Genomic DNA, 15,311 nt, shown 5'->3' with positions numbered 1-15,311 from the left:
CCATGAGAAATTTACCGATTGTAGGATGGGACACGGTAAATATGGAATTCGTAGCAAGGAACTCGAGTAAGGAACCAGTTCTTGCCTTGAGAGGAAGCCGAAAAAAGAAAGGAAAGAGAGATAAAAGTGTTCCGGCATTTTTGGCCAGCTTTCGAATGCTAAGGATGACTGTAAAATTTGGCAAAATTCAAAAGAAAGCAAAGAGCATTAACGCATACAGATATTCAGCAATTCAAAAGTACAAATGTATAAAATCGAGGAAACATAAATACGATGAAATCGTCACGATTATGGATACGACGTACGTGATCTCGTATAAACGATTCTAATTATGGTACTGTAAAATGAATCGATGGCTAGTCAGGTGTTCGCGGAAATAAATGGTACCGGATACATTTACATTTGCCGAATGAACGCATTTGCGAATACCATCGACATGATGTGTCTCACGAACTCTGATTCGATTCAAAGAGGCATAATAAAAAATGCAGAGGTACGCATTTCCCACAATGACCCATCTAAATGCATCTACAATTACATCTTTTGTCACTCTATGGTAAAAAAATAGCTGTTTCTAAGAAATTCGAGACAGGTTAGGTCGTATTCATGATTTTTTAACCTTTATCTAATTTTTTAACACTCTTCGGAAATATCGCTGAATCAATCGCCTGATGTATTTTTGTTAAAAAAATAATGTTACACAAATAAAGGGTTCAACAGACGAATGCAGATGCGTTTGAGCGCTGCTGCTGTTGCTCTAGGGAGTTTAGAAGGGAATGTTGGTACGATTTTGATAACGAAGAGTCAACCCGGTCGAATGGTAGAAGGAGCAACTGAGGGGCCCCGTTCAGTACCGTCAGGCCCCGAAGTAGTTGAGGGATAGTAAACAAAGGTAGGACTGTGAGTCCCGCATTACTTTTACTCCAATGGACTCGTGAATAGGATCCCGTGAATGGCTGTGGTATTTGTGCGAATATTCCGCAATGCGTAAGGGGTAAGTGATAGTAATGATAAGAGAGATATTTGAGCGTTTTTGTAGATTCTTATTATCTCCCACTCTCTTGTTATTATCGCTCTCGTGGAAGCCTATAAACAAAAGGCGCCAATGCGTCTTCCGAGAATGCAACAGGTGCCGCCGCCACTTTGCGATCTCTACACGAATACCAATTTGAATCACTGCGCTAGATTCGAAAAATGAAACTCGAGACTCCTACACGTGATTTTTTTGTTGTTGTGTAAGATACATACATTATTTTATTCACTTATGCCAAGACGCTGTCAGTTTTCTTGCGGCTTTCGACGGGACATGATTGCCGTTAGAGACTTTAGAGTGAATCTATTTTTGACGCGAAAGTGTGATAACTGTAAAAGAAGATATACCGTTTTAGGTGATTCAGTGTACATATTGGATAATTTTCAATCAACTTTGGAAGTTTATCATGAGATGTTTTGTGATCTCAGTTAAGCGCATCGCGTATCATTTTGTTGCGCTATTTTATTTAATTTTTTGAAAATTGATTAGTTTACTGGATATCATCTTGATGTGCTTTCTGGATGATAATACAAAGTTAGAATATAATTTTACTATCCTTTTTTATATTTAGCGTATATTTAATTTTATATATCACAAATACCTTTACAATGTTTGTGTTTTATTTAATTTATATTTAATGAACATAGAAAGTATTTATTTTTATTTTGTTTGTCAATTAATATAATTTGTGTATGTTGCAGAGAACATGCGGTGCACAGGCCATTAGTCAAATAGTGTGGCCAGCAACAGAACTACCCATCATTTTCAAATTTTAAAACCTCAAAGACATCAAGGTTTTAAAGTTCAATATGGAAGTTAGAGGAGATCGTACACAAAGCATCTTAGAGATTGATAATGCACAGCAGCCAAACGATACCAATATAGTTGATTGGAATGTCAATATGAAACTGACATTGCCAAATTCAAAAAGGGAGAAAATTTTCCGAAGAATAAGAGATTCGCTAGTTTTCATATTAGCTATTGCATTTGCCATTTTATTATCCAATGTCAAGAAAGAAGTGCATGCTTTACAAGTGCAGGTAATTTTTAATTTCAAGTAAGGTCGATGTTTAATAATGGTCATTGGATACATATTAAGTGTAACCATTTATAGTTATGAAATTAATTTGATTATCAGTATAATCTTTACAATTCTAGTCTTTCTGAAAAATACCATATCAGTAACTCTTTATTGCAAAGTAAAAGATAACTGAATCTATATATTGTATTTCTTCACATTGTTAAAGTATATAGCTGATTATATATTTTTTACATCTACATATCTTCTTTTATCATTCTTATTAAAAACACATTGCACTATATGTTTTTTTTATATATGGACAACGGACACGTTCGTGATAAGATTATTCCAAAACGCAGGATGTGTACACATTTGACTCACGTATGATTTTGTCATCAGGAGTTGAATGTTATTTCTGTGTGATTGTCGAAATGACAAAAAATTAATATTAACGAAGCAATAGTAATAGTTCTAATCTGTATATAATCCATCATCATGAATAATAATACTTAATCTCAGTATAATACAGTAACAAATGACGTAAATCAATGAAACTAATAAACTATTTTAATTTTTGGCCTCAGGTGCATTGTATGAACACAAATCTGGTAATTCTAATGTTCAAATACGACAAACTACACAGGAATTTCAATCGTGCATGGTTTCAACATTTGAAAGACAAGTCGCAACGGTCTCCATATAACTTAGATGTACAGGAACTTCCGGATAATTTCTTCGAGACTTCCATATCGGATGATGAATTAAAAAGCATTGAAACACAACACAGCTCCGACCCGACGAACGCTACCAGCAATTTGCAGAAGACTGGGACACAATTTCCAAATACAGTAACAATAATGGCGAACAGAAATGGTTCATCAACAAATTCAAATAGCAAAACAAGTGCAATGACTAAGCACAATTTTAATTCCCATCATTTGAATGACACTGAGATTGGGGACTATGACGAGAAAGAAATAGTTGTACGAGTCGAGAGAGCAAACTTAACTAACGACGAACAGAGTTCCATATCGGATGAGCGATCGCGTTTTAAAAGCTACGATACTGATGACGATCAGACTTCGTGGACCGAATCTCGCAGAAGCAGATCGCGAAGGGATGATGGAAGAGGTAAAAAACGGAGAAAGAGCCAAAGGCGGCCCAAGCGCAGTCGCAGGCGATTGGGTATACTTAGACGATATTTGTATACAGTCTCTATACTATGAAATCTCTATAAAATTTATACGCGGCACGGACGATATTTTGTTGTACATCTTTAATAAATTTATTGAATATTTCATACTTGAGAAAGACCAAGGGTCTTTATATAACGTTTGAGTAATTGTTATGCTTGAGAAATATGCTTACTCTTAATTCTTAAAGCAAAAGTAGGTCTCTTAGATATCTCAATGATTACGTCCGCATGCCGCACAGTATGTTAATGTTGATAAATGAATGAATCATTTCATGATTTTGTAGGTCCGTTGGTAGCAACGTTTATAGGAGCTGTGCCAGAACAGCAAGTAACGGATACAGGTAGTTAGTATATGTCATCAGTTGTCACAGTAATCCAGATTTGAAAGTCTAGCTTACTCTGGTATTAGGATTGCTAATGTTTTCATATCTCGTTACAGTTTACATTGGACCATGGGTAAAAAGTACTAAGAATGAGTCACAGTACAATCTTAATAAATTTCATTTGGTAGAGGACAAGAGATCTATCGAAGTGACCACCAGTGGCCTTTACATGATTACCACTCAAGTGAGTGATATAAAATAGTTCTTATCTGAAAATCCTTTGTCAGTATCGTATTGGAAAATTCTATGTATACCATTTCATTCGATTTAATCCTATTTATAGATTTTCTACTTTGGTGAACATACGCATTACTCCTATTGGATTCTGTTAAGTTCGGAGGGTTCTTCTACAACCAAAAAAATTGCTAAATGCGCTACGGACTCTACTATTCCAGCTACAGAAATATCATGTTATACAGGTGTGGTGATGCCATTGCGTAGAGGTGACAGATTACGCTTACAACAGCAAGAACGCGACAGGTAAGATAATTAATAGACAAATCAATATATTGTATAAAATGTTTAATAACTATAAAATTATTTCCTTCTTAGGTTAATTAATTTACGTGCTGGTCACAGTTACATTCAGCTGGTATTATTATCCAGTGATGCTCAGAGAAGACACCCTTGGTGAAACAAGAATAAGATATTCTGGTTCAATAATTCCCTTAAGTTAAACTCCGGAAAGATCTCATTGCCAAATATAACATTTGGCAATAGAATAAAGAGAACGACTTATAACCGTATGCTGATAACACCAATCTTGACTGTTGTTAATTTTTATGCAGTCTATCTTAGCAGTATCGATACAACAATCTTTACGTTTTCAATTGATTGTTACTATGCCTTAGAGCATAGACCGGTATAGCTTGCGAGAGAAAATTTATGTTTAATACACAATTAGTCTTTAATTGTGACCGTGATAATGTTTTTTGTCTTTAATTAATAGTCACTATCAAACAACAAGAATTTGTATGGTTACCAACATGTTATCCAACGAATTTGAATAACGTGATAATTCGAACTATGTGCCCTATAGGCATAAAATTCAAATCATCTATAAATGCCTTGATGCAAAATTGAGGTAGTCAGAGATACGATATTTTTAAAATCAGTCAATTCTCACTTTTTCAATACATCATTGTTTAAAAACACTGCCATAGCTTTTGGGCATACTATCGAATAATACCAAATACTTAAAACTTTTCTATAGTGAGCAATGCTTCCTAACTATACTGCTTAACTATTGTGTACGGCAAAGTATGTACTGTTTGTTGTATACTTAATTTTGTTTACGTCTTAAGGCTAATTGCCAATTTGTACATAAAATCAAGTGAATTTTAGACGTGCAATGTTAATTAACGTCTGCTGTACGTGTCGAGAATATTTTAGCGTTTATTACCGCTTCACGAATACATTGATGAGCCGAATAATTTAGAGCATTTATAGAATAGGGTTACTGAAGACGTATAAGCTCAAACAGTTAGAATATATAATAACATAAAAAAAACCTGTGTGAGGTGGATAAAGTATTTATTGTTATCGGTATAACGTTCATTATAAAATAATCAGGAAATGAGAAATGATACAAAGAGATAAATGGTAGTTAATCTTAGTGTTCATTTTTGGTAAACGTATTCATACTTTTATCTTGATATAAAAAGAAATGTACATGCCATCTTTAAAAAGCATATACTTCTTGTGGAGAAATAATTTCATTGACTTTATCCACCTTGTACAGATTAAATCATGGTGATAATTAACGCGCTGTCATATGTATAATATATTAAGTGATAGTTATTTTTTATAGCTGCTTCATTACGACGTCATATTTTTTATATATTTTTATTACAGTTTATATTAGTCAATTGTGACAAAGCACTACGTTTTTATATGAACGAATCAGCGTTAAACTTCGTGACTTTAAGAATATACAGTGCCATTTTATTTTATTTCCTCTGGTGCTTTTGTTGTATTTACCTATTGTAAGAAATAAAGGACCATTTTGTAAAAGTTTCTCGTGCTTTCAATTTTTTAAATTTGTTAATTAACACAAAAATTCGTTAAGCAACATCCTTCTAATCCGTTTATCCTAAGGAGTTACCAAAAATCTTTAGAATTTTCGGACGTGTCTCCCTCTGCAGGACTGTCACATCCGTCATTAATTTGCAAATTCCCATTGTCATTAACGTTTACTTTGTCGATTGCTTCGTTCAGCGACAAACCTTTCAAAGTTCCTTGTAAAATTTTCAACATCTTCTCTATCAATTCTACAGGAATCTGTAATATGGCCTCTTTCCTTTTCAAGTCTCTTGCAACTGATTCGACATTACTCTCTCCATTGAAATCTCTTATCGGCATTACCAACTGTTTCAATTTCTTATCCGCTTTATATTCCAGTAACAAACATGGAACTTTTATATTTATTCCAAATTTTGTCAAAGTTAAATGACTCATGTCGCAACAATCTATTATCTAGAGGGACGACATTAGCTACTGGCTACTTTGTATCGATTACCATAGTCGTATACTGAGTTATTATTTCCGTTACCATGGTAACAGGTATTATTCATATTACTGAAAACTATTTACTATGGCAAGAACTAAATCGTGAGTGAACTGTACCAGTTCAAAAGTTGACACTGGATTGTTCAAATCTTACATTGAAACTTGTGTTATTTTGCGGTCCGTAGTAATAACTTAAAGAAAAACACTATCAACAGACAAAGATTGCAATAGAATAAGGGAGAAGAAAAACAAAATGTAAATAAAGCACAATTGAAGATTAAAGATATTATCGAAACATTAAATACCAATATAAAGGTAACGTGACTCTTTTGACACTTCAGTAATATTGGTTTATTTGTAAAATATATAAATTGATACTGTACTAGAAAACATCAGTGATACTACTTGAGAATGGATGGCTCAATAAACTTTCCACATATTCTGATGATGCTGGCCGTCAAAGGACATCAAGCCTAGGTCCAATTCCTTGATGATGTTGCATTAAGCACTGGAGCCAGTCATGTGGCAGATACAATTCAAGATGATTCCGTTCGTCATGGCCAAAAGTGCAGGAGTCAAGAGTTGTCATCCTAGAGAGAAAAATGTGATGTAGTATTCAATGACTTGGAAAGTATTGTAATTACGATTATCAATAATCCTGGGCCTACTGCCTGACGAACTTTAAATACTTTCTCTGATCGCTGGTTATTCGTTTTGATAATCCTTCGCATTATAAGATAGGCTTTTCGTCTTTTTTGGGAGTCAATGTAGACTTACATGTACTGAAACGTCCCACTTAATCTTATCAGTCGTAGCTTATTTTATTCTTTCCTTCTATATCTCGTTAATACTTTAGTTCTTTTTCATCATATTATCTCACCAATGTCTTTCACTATCGTAACTAATCATCATTTCGTATCTCGTGCTTCTTTTAATTTCTATCACGTGTCCAATCACTACCTAACGCTTTTTCAATACTTGCAGAAATTAGTCTATCACTAATCAGCAATATTATCCTACGTATAAAGTGGAAGGTACGTGGACCTGGAAGCTGTAAATTAAAAGATTTAATTTACTTTCAAGTTAACCATACCAATTCAATTAATATTTTCAAATTTCTTTGTTCAAGCTTACAAAAATTATTTCATCGTATTCCTTTCTTAATTAAAAAAAAAAGATTATCAGGTCGTACGGAGCTCCACTTTATACTGATCCATGGTAGATAAATTAGATTGCCGTTTCTTTTTTTTTTTTCTCTATTAAAACCTCTTGTGAGCGATACGACGTACTCAGATTTTTTGTTTACAAAGAAAGAACGAATAGATACTGAGTTTGTTTTTACTCACCTGAGCTTGGGCTGAGGTCTACACGAGCATTTGATATTTTAAGGTTTTTTTTTAAAGGTATAGCGCAGATTTACTGTACGTCATATATTTTCTTTTCTTATTCATTGCTTTCACGTTTCTTTCTTTCATTTCATTTTGTTAACGACATTGTCTCGACTTGCATTCAGTATAATTGAAAACCACTTAAGGATGTCTCTCGCGCAACGTGTCTTTCTTTTTCCATCGTACATTGTATTGAGTACATTACGTATATTACGTATGCAAGAATCCATGTAACCTCATTACACACATCAGTGTGATAAATTAGTCGTAATAGCTCGGAGGATGAAAGAACTTCTATCAAATATTAATTAAATGATGTAACAGATACTAATAATAACGAGAGCAATGAATGGCATATCGTTTAATAATGAGTTATCGATATTTCATCTTTTTCACTCAAACAACAAGTTATTTAATATTGATCCAATAATAAAGAAAACTACTATATACGGTTTCATGAAATATTTTACACACAGTGTCACTATATTATTGTTTTGTATATTTCTCTTGAATTTTTCTCTTTTTTCTTTTCAACCAACAAACTTCATCGTTAATCATAGAGCAAACCGTATATTGAGATTTTAAAAGTACTTTATCATATAAATATATAAATATATATATACCGTCGCTCTCAAATTAATGCTACACTTTTATCAATACGATATTTGTATTATTATTTGCATATACTTTCAGTATCGGTATCTCTGGTATGCTGGTAACTCAGGAAGGATATTCTCTCTTTCGTTCTTTCTGATTTCTGAGTTTCTCAGGTGGTCGCTACGCCTGTGGAATAAACTTCAATTGCGTCAAACTCCCTCGCAGAAATATTTTCATACGTTCATTAAATTTTCATTCGCAATTTCGTTGTGTTACGTGTACACGTGCGATGACAAAATATTTATTAAAAAAAGACAATTAAACGCGAGTTATAAATACAACGACGATAAGACGATACGTACGAATGACGTAAGGGATTATTTTTTTAAAAATAAAAAAAAAACCTAAATCCTTGTTCTCTACAACGTGTTTGACTTAAAAAGAAAAAAAGAGTCAATAAAGTGTCTTTTACCTGCGTGTCTTACACCTTTATACTCTATACCTAAGATTTGACTTCAATTAAAATTTACCTGCTATATTACATTCGTTTAGAGCCGATAACGCATTGATAATGTGTAACGTCGATTTTCTTTTTTGTTTTCTTTCTTTCTGCTTTATCTTATCGCTCTTTCCCTAGGGCAGTTGCTGGTTTCCCAGATACTCGAAGCAATATCTTCTCGTGAAACGCATCCTTCGCAGAACAAGGTGAGGTAATAATAAACGTAAGAGATATTGCTTTTTGTTGTGATAATTTTTTTTTCAATCTTCCTTGCACTTCGACGTTCGTTCTATTGCTTACAATATTAGATGTTCGACACTACGTCTATTAGGATGACATTACGACAATGAGTTTTGTATAATAAATTAGCTATTGGTTAATTAATAATAACTTTTTATATTAAAACAGAATATTGGACGAACCAATATTAGGTTAGGAGTGTGTGTACTGTCACGAAAGAATAATGAATTTTTCTTCTTCTCCTTCTTCTTCGTATTCATGAGAAAAGTCATGAGAGTCACAGCAAGTCATGAGAAATTACGCCTCCTTTCAATACGAGACTTGTACTTTAAAACGTGTTTCACTGACTGATTGTCATTCTGTCAAGAATACGTGAAAAAAGATCAATGTTTGAATTCAAATTTTATAAAACTTTCCGTCAAAAGATTTCTCGGTCCCAAATCCCATGCGACATACGTCACGATACACAAGATGGATGCCGGAGAAATATGACGTGCGTGATGAAAAAAAAAAAAAAATGAAGAGAAAGTAAAGTAAAAATAGATCATAAGTCTTTGCGTGATAATAATCAATTAATTAAACGAACGTTAAACGACTCTACGCATATTCGAATTAATTAACACGTACGTATATATAATTGTCTGCTTTTGAGCAGCGCAGTATAGATGCTCGATTGTCCCATTGACATTTTGAAAAAAAATTCCTTTAAGGATTGGGCTAAGCTGAATTAAAACTTTTTAATAGATTATATCGATACGTCGAACTAACACACACATACACACACGCGCGCACACGCACACATTCTCTCTCTCTCTCTCTCTCTCTCTCTCTCTCTCTCTCTCTCTCTTTATATGTATATATATACATATATATGTTAAATATATATATATATTAACAGAAACGGGGAAAATAAAACGGCTGGTTGAAAGAAGTTGCGTTTTCATGTCGGTTTGGCCGTGCATAAAATACAATGGATGAGTGAATCTCATATAGCGATACGAGCGTGAGAAAGCAAAAAAAAACTCTTCGTATACTTACAAACGAGTGGATTTTCATCCAATAATCTTTTACATGTTCATTTAATGTTTCTCTTTGTTCTTTATTTCATAACTGTCAATCTCACCTTTGCGTTATTATAATTAAATCAAACCTGCTCGCCCGTTGATAACGACCTCGCAACGACGAGAATCGATCCGTATCGTCGCGACAATCGATAAATCGATATTATTCATCGATCTTGATACTAGACTGGCGTAAAATAATCGGTGCTCCGTCGGAAAAAAAAATATTTTTACTTAAATTTACAAATTTAATTAACCAATTCACGACGTAGATACTTTTACTGTTAGTCAGGTAAAATAGAAAAAACGATCTTGTCGTTTTATCATATTCGATCTCATTGGGAACCTCCTTTGATCGGATTTGTTTTTTTTTTCCTTTTTCGTTTCTTATGTTCGCGCTAATCCACGTTGTGTGCAATCTTCCCAGCCACGCGATAAACTCTGGTATTATGAGATCACGCAATCGTTTTGTACGTGCCGGCAATCGAATGTAACTATATTACCTAAAGTCGTTAGCATTTTTTTTGTTTGTTTAGAAATACTTGAAAAGCATTCCAGCAATTTATCGTGCTCATTGTAATACGCGAGTCCGCGTTTATCACGCGGTGGGAATTACGAGTTTAAATTAATTTGGAAAAGATAGTGATGTTTTGATAATTAAAATTAAATAGTCGAATTTTTAAATATTTAATAGCGTCGCTGAGACTGGGCGTTTTGGTAACCAGCACTGCCACCTGCGAACAACCATAGCTCCTCCGTTCAGTAACTTGGAATTTTTCATTCGATAACTGTTTTTCTTTATATGATACTTATTATTTTGATATTGCATAGATCATATTAATTACTCTCAGATACCTATCAACTCATTGGTATAAACCTGACTGATTGAATGTTTCTCTTCAGAGATTTTTCTATCTGAATTTTACCTGTTTATACTTGACATTCTCTTTTTCACTTCTACCTAAACAGCCTTCTATGCTTCATTCTTAGCTGATTCTTGCTCATGACTATCGTTATACTATAATGATTAACCTAAGACAGAAGTTCACGATGTGACTTTTTCATTTAAAATTCCAAGCCTTGTCGTTATATCTCCTCTTTGGTCCCAGCCTATCGTTACCTTCGTCAAGCAGGCAAATAAGTACTAAATTAAGCTTGAGTGGAGAAACTATTTTTTTTTTCCTATTATTATTTCAGCCTACACCATTTTCCAAAACCTAATCATCTCATTGCTCTGTCGCTCCTGCGAAGTCAACTTTATTCCAATTGCACATACGAAGAATCGACTTTACTTTCTGTTATCCGTTTTTGCTTGTAAAACAATCGAAATATAATTATTTCCATCTTAAGCGTGGAACTTTTAATTTACAAAATACCTAACTTGATTTGAATTTTCTTTATCTTAAATTTACTTCGGGTCCGCGTGTAGTCTTTTATGATCTTGTTGCTGATTGTATTCTTACGGATCAAATAACTCCTGGGCCTTTCACCACGTCTAGCTTTTTCCGAACGAGACTGTTGTACCTTAATACCTTCTCATAAATAAACCTATTGACAAATATTTTTCTATCAAATACCAGTCGTGCTCGAAGTATCTCATTTTTATATATACATATATGCATACGTACTCTACATACATATATGATTTTGATCTAACGAACGGCAGCCGTTTAAAGTATCAGTAATAAATATAGAAAAGACTCTGTGTCGCCTAACCTAACGATTTCCTAAGATCTCAATATGTTTTTCGATTGTGAGATTGGTACTCACCGTAATCCTGCTTCCCGTATGAGCCATCTTGATTTGAATAATCTGTAACAATACCAGAGAGACAGAGTGTTAGTAGGGATACTATTAGAAAAAAAAAAAAAGAAAAGAAATCCATTTAAAGAAAGCATTAGTCTGACTCAGACGAGAAAGATCTACAACGTTCGAAACATCTTACAAATTCTCGATTGCCCGTCTCTTAGGAATACAAGTCATAAAAAAAATTTCTTTACTATTTTAACACTACTATAGATTTCGCATGCTATTATTCAATGAGCCAAATAGCATGAGAAGGCAGGGAGGTAGTGTGCTGCAGCGCTGGTTATCAAAATAAATGAAAAAGAACTATAAGAATTACCATCGTCCGTCAGGTTCTTCTGAATTAGAATTTCAGACGGGTACTAAACGAAGCAATACAAAATCTAGATAACGTATATATAAAAGCCCTCCTACTATCGAGAAAGTGCCGCAACAATTGCTAAATATATTTGTACTTAAAAAATGGGCATCTCTTCTATAACGTCTTCCTGATCAGCCATTTCTCGTCTGAATCACATCACATCCGAAGCGTAAATGAGGCGTGAAGTGATGAAAAGCGCGAGCGAACAAAGGATAGAAGCAAACCCGTAGACTCTACGGAACAAGGAAAAATAGACTGAGGAATGATCAGTCGAAATAACTAACCATAGGTTTGTGTGGAGTAGCCACCCTCGTTGGTGACGTTGGTGGCATTAGAGGATCGGTCATCGTAATGATTGCTAGGGGCATATGCCCCACTGCCTGCAGCCACTGCAGCTCCTACTGCCCCCTGCTGGTAACTGGCTGTGCATGCATCATGGACTGTTATTATGCTGCACTCTTAATGCGCTGGTTGTTCAAACGAAGATGCAATTTTAATGAAATTACTCGCAATTCTATTATACAAAGTTATTGAAGCTTCGTTTAAACTTCCTGTCACGCGTTACACCTATTATCATTGAATGAGCAGATAATGCTGCCTCGAAGGTACATAGGAAGAGGAAACTTACACCAGAAACCAGATACTCACCGGAAGGAGCTTTGTTGTAACCGTAGGGATCGCCTGTGTTGTATGCCCCAGCAGCAGGAACAGCAGGAGCTCCTCCGTACCTGCTATCAGGTGGTACTGTTGCTCCGTAACCCTGGATAGAGAATATTTAGATGTATTTTTATTTAGCATTTTAATAGTTCATTGTCATGCAAAGAGAAACATTTACCGCTGGTGGTACGTAATCCGGAGGTTGATAACTTTCGTATCCTTGATAGGATGATTGTGTATAACCACCACTTTGCTGTGGACCTCCGTATCCTCCTCCGCCGGTACTTCCACCACCACCATTTCCACCACCGTAACCTCCTACTTGCTGTTGTTGCTGAGGAGGTTGTTGCTGTCCTCCGCCGTAGCCATTACCCGCGCCTCCTCCATAACCTTGGCTATGAAATCAATGAAACAATTGTTAAGATAAATTATTACAATTTTTACACGCACCGTAGCATTTTTTAGGTCACCAGAAGTCAGTTTACCTAGGTGGCTGTGTGGCATAGCCATTTGCAGATTGTACTGGTGGTTGATCATATCGGGGTCTTTTAGGAGGTCCACTGGCACCTGGAGGTCCTCCTCCACGTTTCATAGGTCCACCACGTCCACCGCCACCTCCTCCTCTACCACGATCTATGTAACCACCTCTACCTCCTGGTCCTCCTCTTTGCATTCCACCACCCCTATAAGAATTCCGATTGTAGCTTTCAAGTTAGATTCAAAATAATGCAAAATATAATGTAACTTGCTATCATACCTAGATCCACCTCTCGTACCACCACGATCCATGCCCATACCGCCACGACCTCGGAAGAGACCACCACCTCCCCGAGAATCTCCTCTACCAAAGTCGCCTCTACCTCTTCCACGAAAGCCTCCTCCCATCCCGCCTCTACCTCCTCTAGGAGGTCCGCCCATTCCTGGAGGAGGTGGGCCATTGCCTGGACCCATTCCTGGTTCTGGAGGACCTCTGAAAATTATTTTATATTTATATAAAATAGTATTTGTCTTTTTAATATCCATAATTCAGTTTTCTTAGAACTACTACTCAAAGATATATTGTACGTAATAGAATTTGTATACACAATTACCCCGGTGGAAAGTGTCCACCACGACCACCTCGAAGAGGTGGACCTCCTCGTCCACGCATGCCTGGTGGCCCACCACGCATACCACCTCCAGGACCACCACCACGTCCTCTCATCATTCCTCCTCTTGGAGGACCACCCCTGTAAAACAGAATAAGTTTACAGAATATTACTAAAAGACAATTGGTTAGTTTCGTATACTTTAATATAATAATAAATACTGGTTTTAATATCTTACACTACAAAATAAAAGACGATTCTTTGAAATAATATGTAATTCAATACCATGATCTATATTAAAGACTTTTCAGGAATTTTATTTTTAGTGTATAAAATATTCAAACCAAAAATATGATACCAATTTTCGAATTCTATTTTGGAGTAACGCATAATCTTCGACTACATATAATCAGTTATGTCTATTCATTGTAAATAGAAAATACAATGTAAACAATACATAATCCAACACGAACCTTCCTCTATCACCAAATCCACCGCGTCCTCGCATAGGAGGTCCACCAGGTCCTCCGCGACCCCTAAAGACACCCCTCCCTGGCGCACCCTCCATTATCAATAACTTCTGTAATAACAAGCACGCTTTCAAAACACCGGTGCAAATCTTAAAAAATATAAGCACATTACACCACGGACGCCATCGAGAAAAATCACGAGCTAAGAATTTTACGCGCGATTTTTCGCCGATTTGCACAAAACGGTTGATCTATATTTCTATAAAGTGTACAGAATATTACACTCTCTAAGTCTCTTGAGTCGCCCGTGGAATAACTTAATTGCACTTTACTCTTCTCTTAGTTATTTGATGAATGAGAAATAATCCACGCACAGACTAAAGACGCGCCAACAGGGTCGACAAGCCGCCAGGGAAAATGGACGCCGGCTGCCGGAAAGAGGAGCATCGACCATACTAATGAAAATGAGCACCGATGGCCGCCCGCTGGTTTACCGGATGTTACCTCTCATTGGCTACTGTTACACGAGTACAAATTATAAACGAAACCATAACCTTCATGTCAAATAGAATGAAGAATTACTGAACCCATAAAGATGAGATTCTTTCCATTCAGATTATAAGTACATAAAAGTTAACATATTTGGCAACAGAGTGACTAGTTCGTATGACACTGTCTTTTTTAACTTTGAATAAGGAGTGCCTACAAAAAGTAGCGTTAATATATTATTTCACCATTATAATGTTAATATCTAATATATTCGAAATAAATAAATTGAATGATTATACATTTCAAGATTTTATATATTTAAAAATTTTGAAATCATCCATTGAGTAATCTATTTTGCAATTATAGTACTATAAACTTATTATTATATTGATGAACTCTTATCACTTATACGTTTACTTTAAGCACAGTCAATTTTATTATTTTGTTATCCATTTTGACATAAATTTATAAATGTAAAGGTACTTTGGAAATAGCCACTATACATGCTGGATTCT

General features: G+C 35.2%; 3 protein-coding genes across 20 annotated transcripts; 1 reads left to right on the top strand and 2 right to left on the bottom strand.

Annotated features, from left to right (window-relative positions):
* The first annotated feature begins 771 nt into the window (after positions 1 to 771).
* LOC107264291 lies at positions 772 to 6,840 on the top strand. Of its 8 annotated transcripts, none has more exons than XM_025081293.1 (8): positions 772 to 892; positions 1,735 to 2,073; positions 2,639 to 3,239; positions 3,534 to 3,593; positions 3,689 to 3,816; positions 3,916 to 4,112; positions 4,185 to 6,455; positions 6,527 to 6,840. In XM_025081293.1, exons 2-7 carry the CDS (start codon positions 1,843 to 1,845, stop codon positions 4,264 to 4,266), a joined length of 1,299 nt encoding a protein of 432 aa, XP_024937061.1. In that variant the 5' UTR covers positions 772 to 892; positions 1,735 to 1,842; the 3' UTR covers positions 4,267 to 6,455; positions 6,527 to 6,840. The 8 variants fall into 8 exon arrangements, with proteins under 8 accessions (XP_024937061.1, XP_015587881.1, XP_015587885.1 ...); XM_015732395.2 differs by having other exon boundaries at positions 787 to 994; XM_015732399.2 differs by having other exon boundaries at positions 788 to 994; positions 3,534 to 3,590.
* On the bottom strand, positions 5,524 to 6,117 carry LOC107264295. The gene is made up of 2 exons (XM_015732412.2): positions 5,737 to 6,117; positions 5,524 to 5,612 (listed from the first exon to the last, which is right to left on the bottom strand). The coding sequence occupies exons 1-2, from the start codon at positions 6,087 to 6,089 to the stop codon at positions 5,609 to 5,611; spliced, it is 357 nt and encodes a 118-aa protein (XP_015587898.1). The 5' UTR covers positions 6,090 to 6,117; the 3' UTR covers positions 5,524 to 5,608.
* On the bottom strand, positions 6,468 to 14,906 carry LOC107264293 (glycine-rich protein DOT1). 11 transcript variants are annotated; one of them, XM_015732403.2, is made up of 11 exons: positions 14,590 to 14,906; positions 14,311 to 14,417; positions 13,841 to 13,978; positions 13,507 to 13,719; positions 13,235 to 13,432; positions 12,928 to 13,144; positions 12,741 to 12,852; positions 12,377 to 12,514; positions 11,696 to 11,737; positions 7,487 to 10,659; positions 6,468 to 6,730 (listed from the first exon to the last, which is right to left on the bottom strand). In XM_015732403.2, the coding sequence occupies exons 2-10, from the start codon at positions 14,403 to 14,405 to the stop codon at positions 10,613 to 10,615; spliced, it is 1,200 nt and encodes a 399-aa protein (XP_015587889.1). In that variant the 5' UTR covers positions 14,406 to 14,417; positions 14,590 to 14,906; the 3' UTR covers positions 6,468 to 6,730; positions 7,487 to 10,612. The 11 variants fall into 11 exon arrangements, with proteins under 11 accessions (XP_015587889.1, XP_024937065.1, XP_015587888.1 ...); XM_025081297.1 differs by having other exon boundaries at positions 7,487 to 8,311; positions 14,682 to 14,905; XM_015732402.2 differs by having other exon boundaries at positions 14,682 to 14,903.
* Between the last annotated feature and the right edge of the window lie 405 nt (positions 14,907 to 15,311).

Source organism: Cephus cinctus, unplaced genomic scaffold (assembly GCF_000341935.2).
Source record: "Cephus cinctus unplaced genomic scaffold, Ccin1 Ccin1_scaffold0168, whole genome shotgun sequence".
Lineage (NCBI taxonomy): Eukaryota > Metazoa > Arthropoda > Insecta > Hymenoptera > Cephidae > Cephus > Cephus cinctus.
This window is presented reverse-complemented; position numbering and strand designations above follow the sequence as displayed.

Coding starts and splice junctions, on each gene's coding strand:
- LOC107264295 (XM_015732412.2), bottom strand. CDS start 6,089: ATGAGTCATTTAACTTTGACAAAATTTGGAATAAATATAAAAGTTCCA.
- LOC107264293 (XM_015732403.2), bottom strand. CDS start 14,405: ATGGAGGGTGCGCCAGGGAGGGGTGTCTTTAGGGGTCGCGGAGGACCT. Junction 13,979..14,310: donor GGATTTGGTGATAGAGGAAG/GTTCGTGTTGGA, acceptor TCTGTTTTACAG/GGGTGGTCCTCCAAGAGGAG. Junction 13,720..13,840: donor GGTGGACACTTTCCACCGGG/GTAATTGTGTAT, acceptor AATAATTTTCAG/AGGTCCTCCAGAACCAGGAA.
- LOC107264291 (XM_025081293.1), top strand. CDS start 1,843: ATGGAAGTTAGAGGAGATCGTACACAAAGCATCTTAGAGATTGATAAT. Junction 3,240..3,533: donor GCGCAGTCGCAGGCGATTGG/GTATACTTAGAC, acceptor ATGATTTTGTAG/GTCCGTTGGTAGCAACGTTT. Junction 3,817..3,915: donor TTTACATGATTACCACTCAA/GTGAGTGATATA, acceptor TCCTATTTATAG/ATTTTCTACTTTGGTGAACA.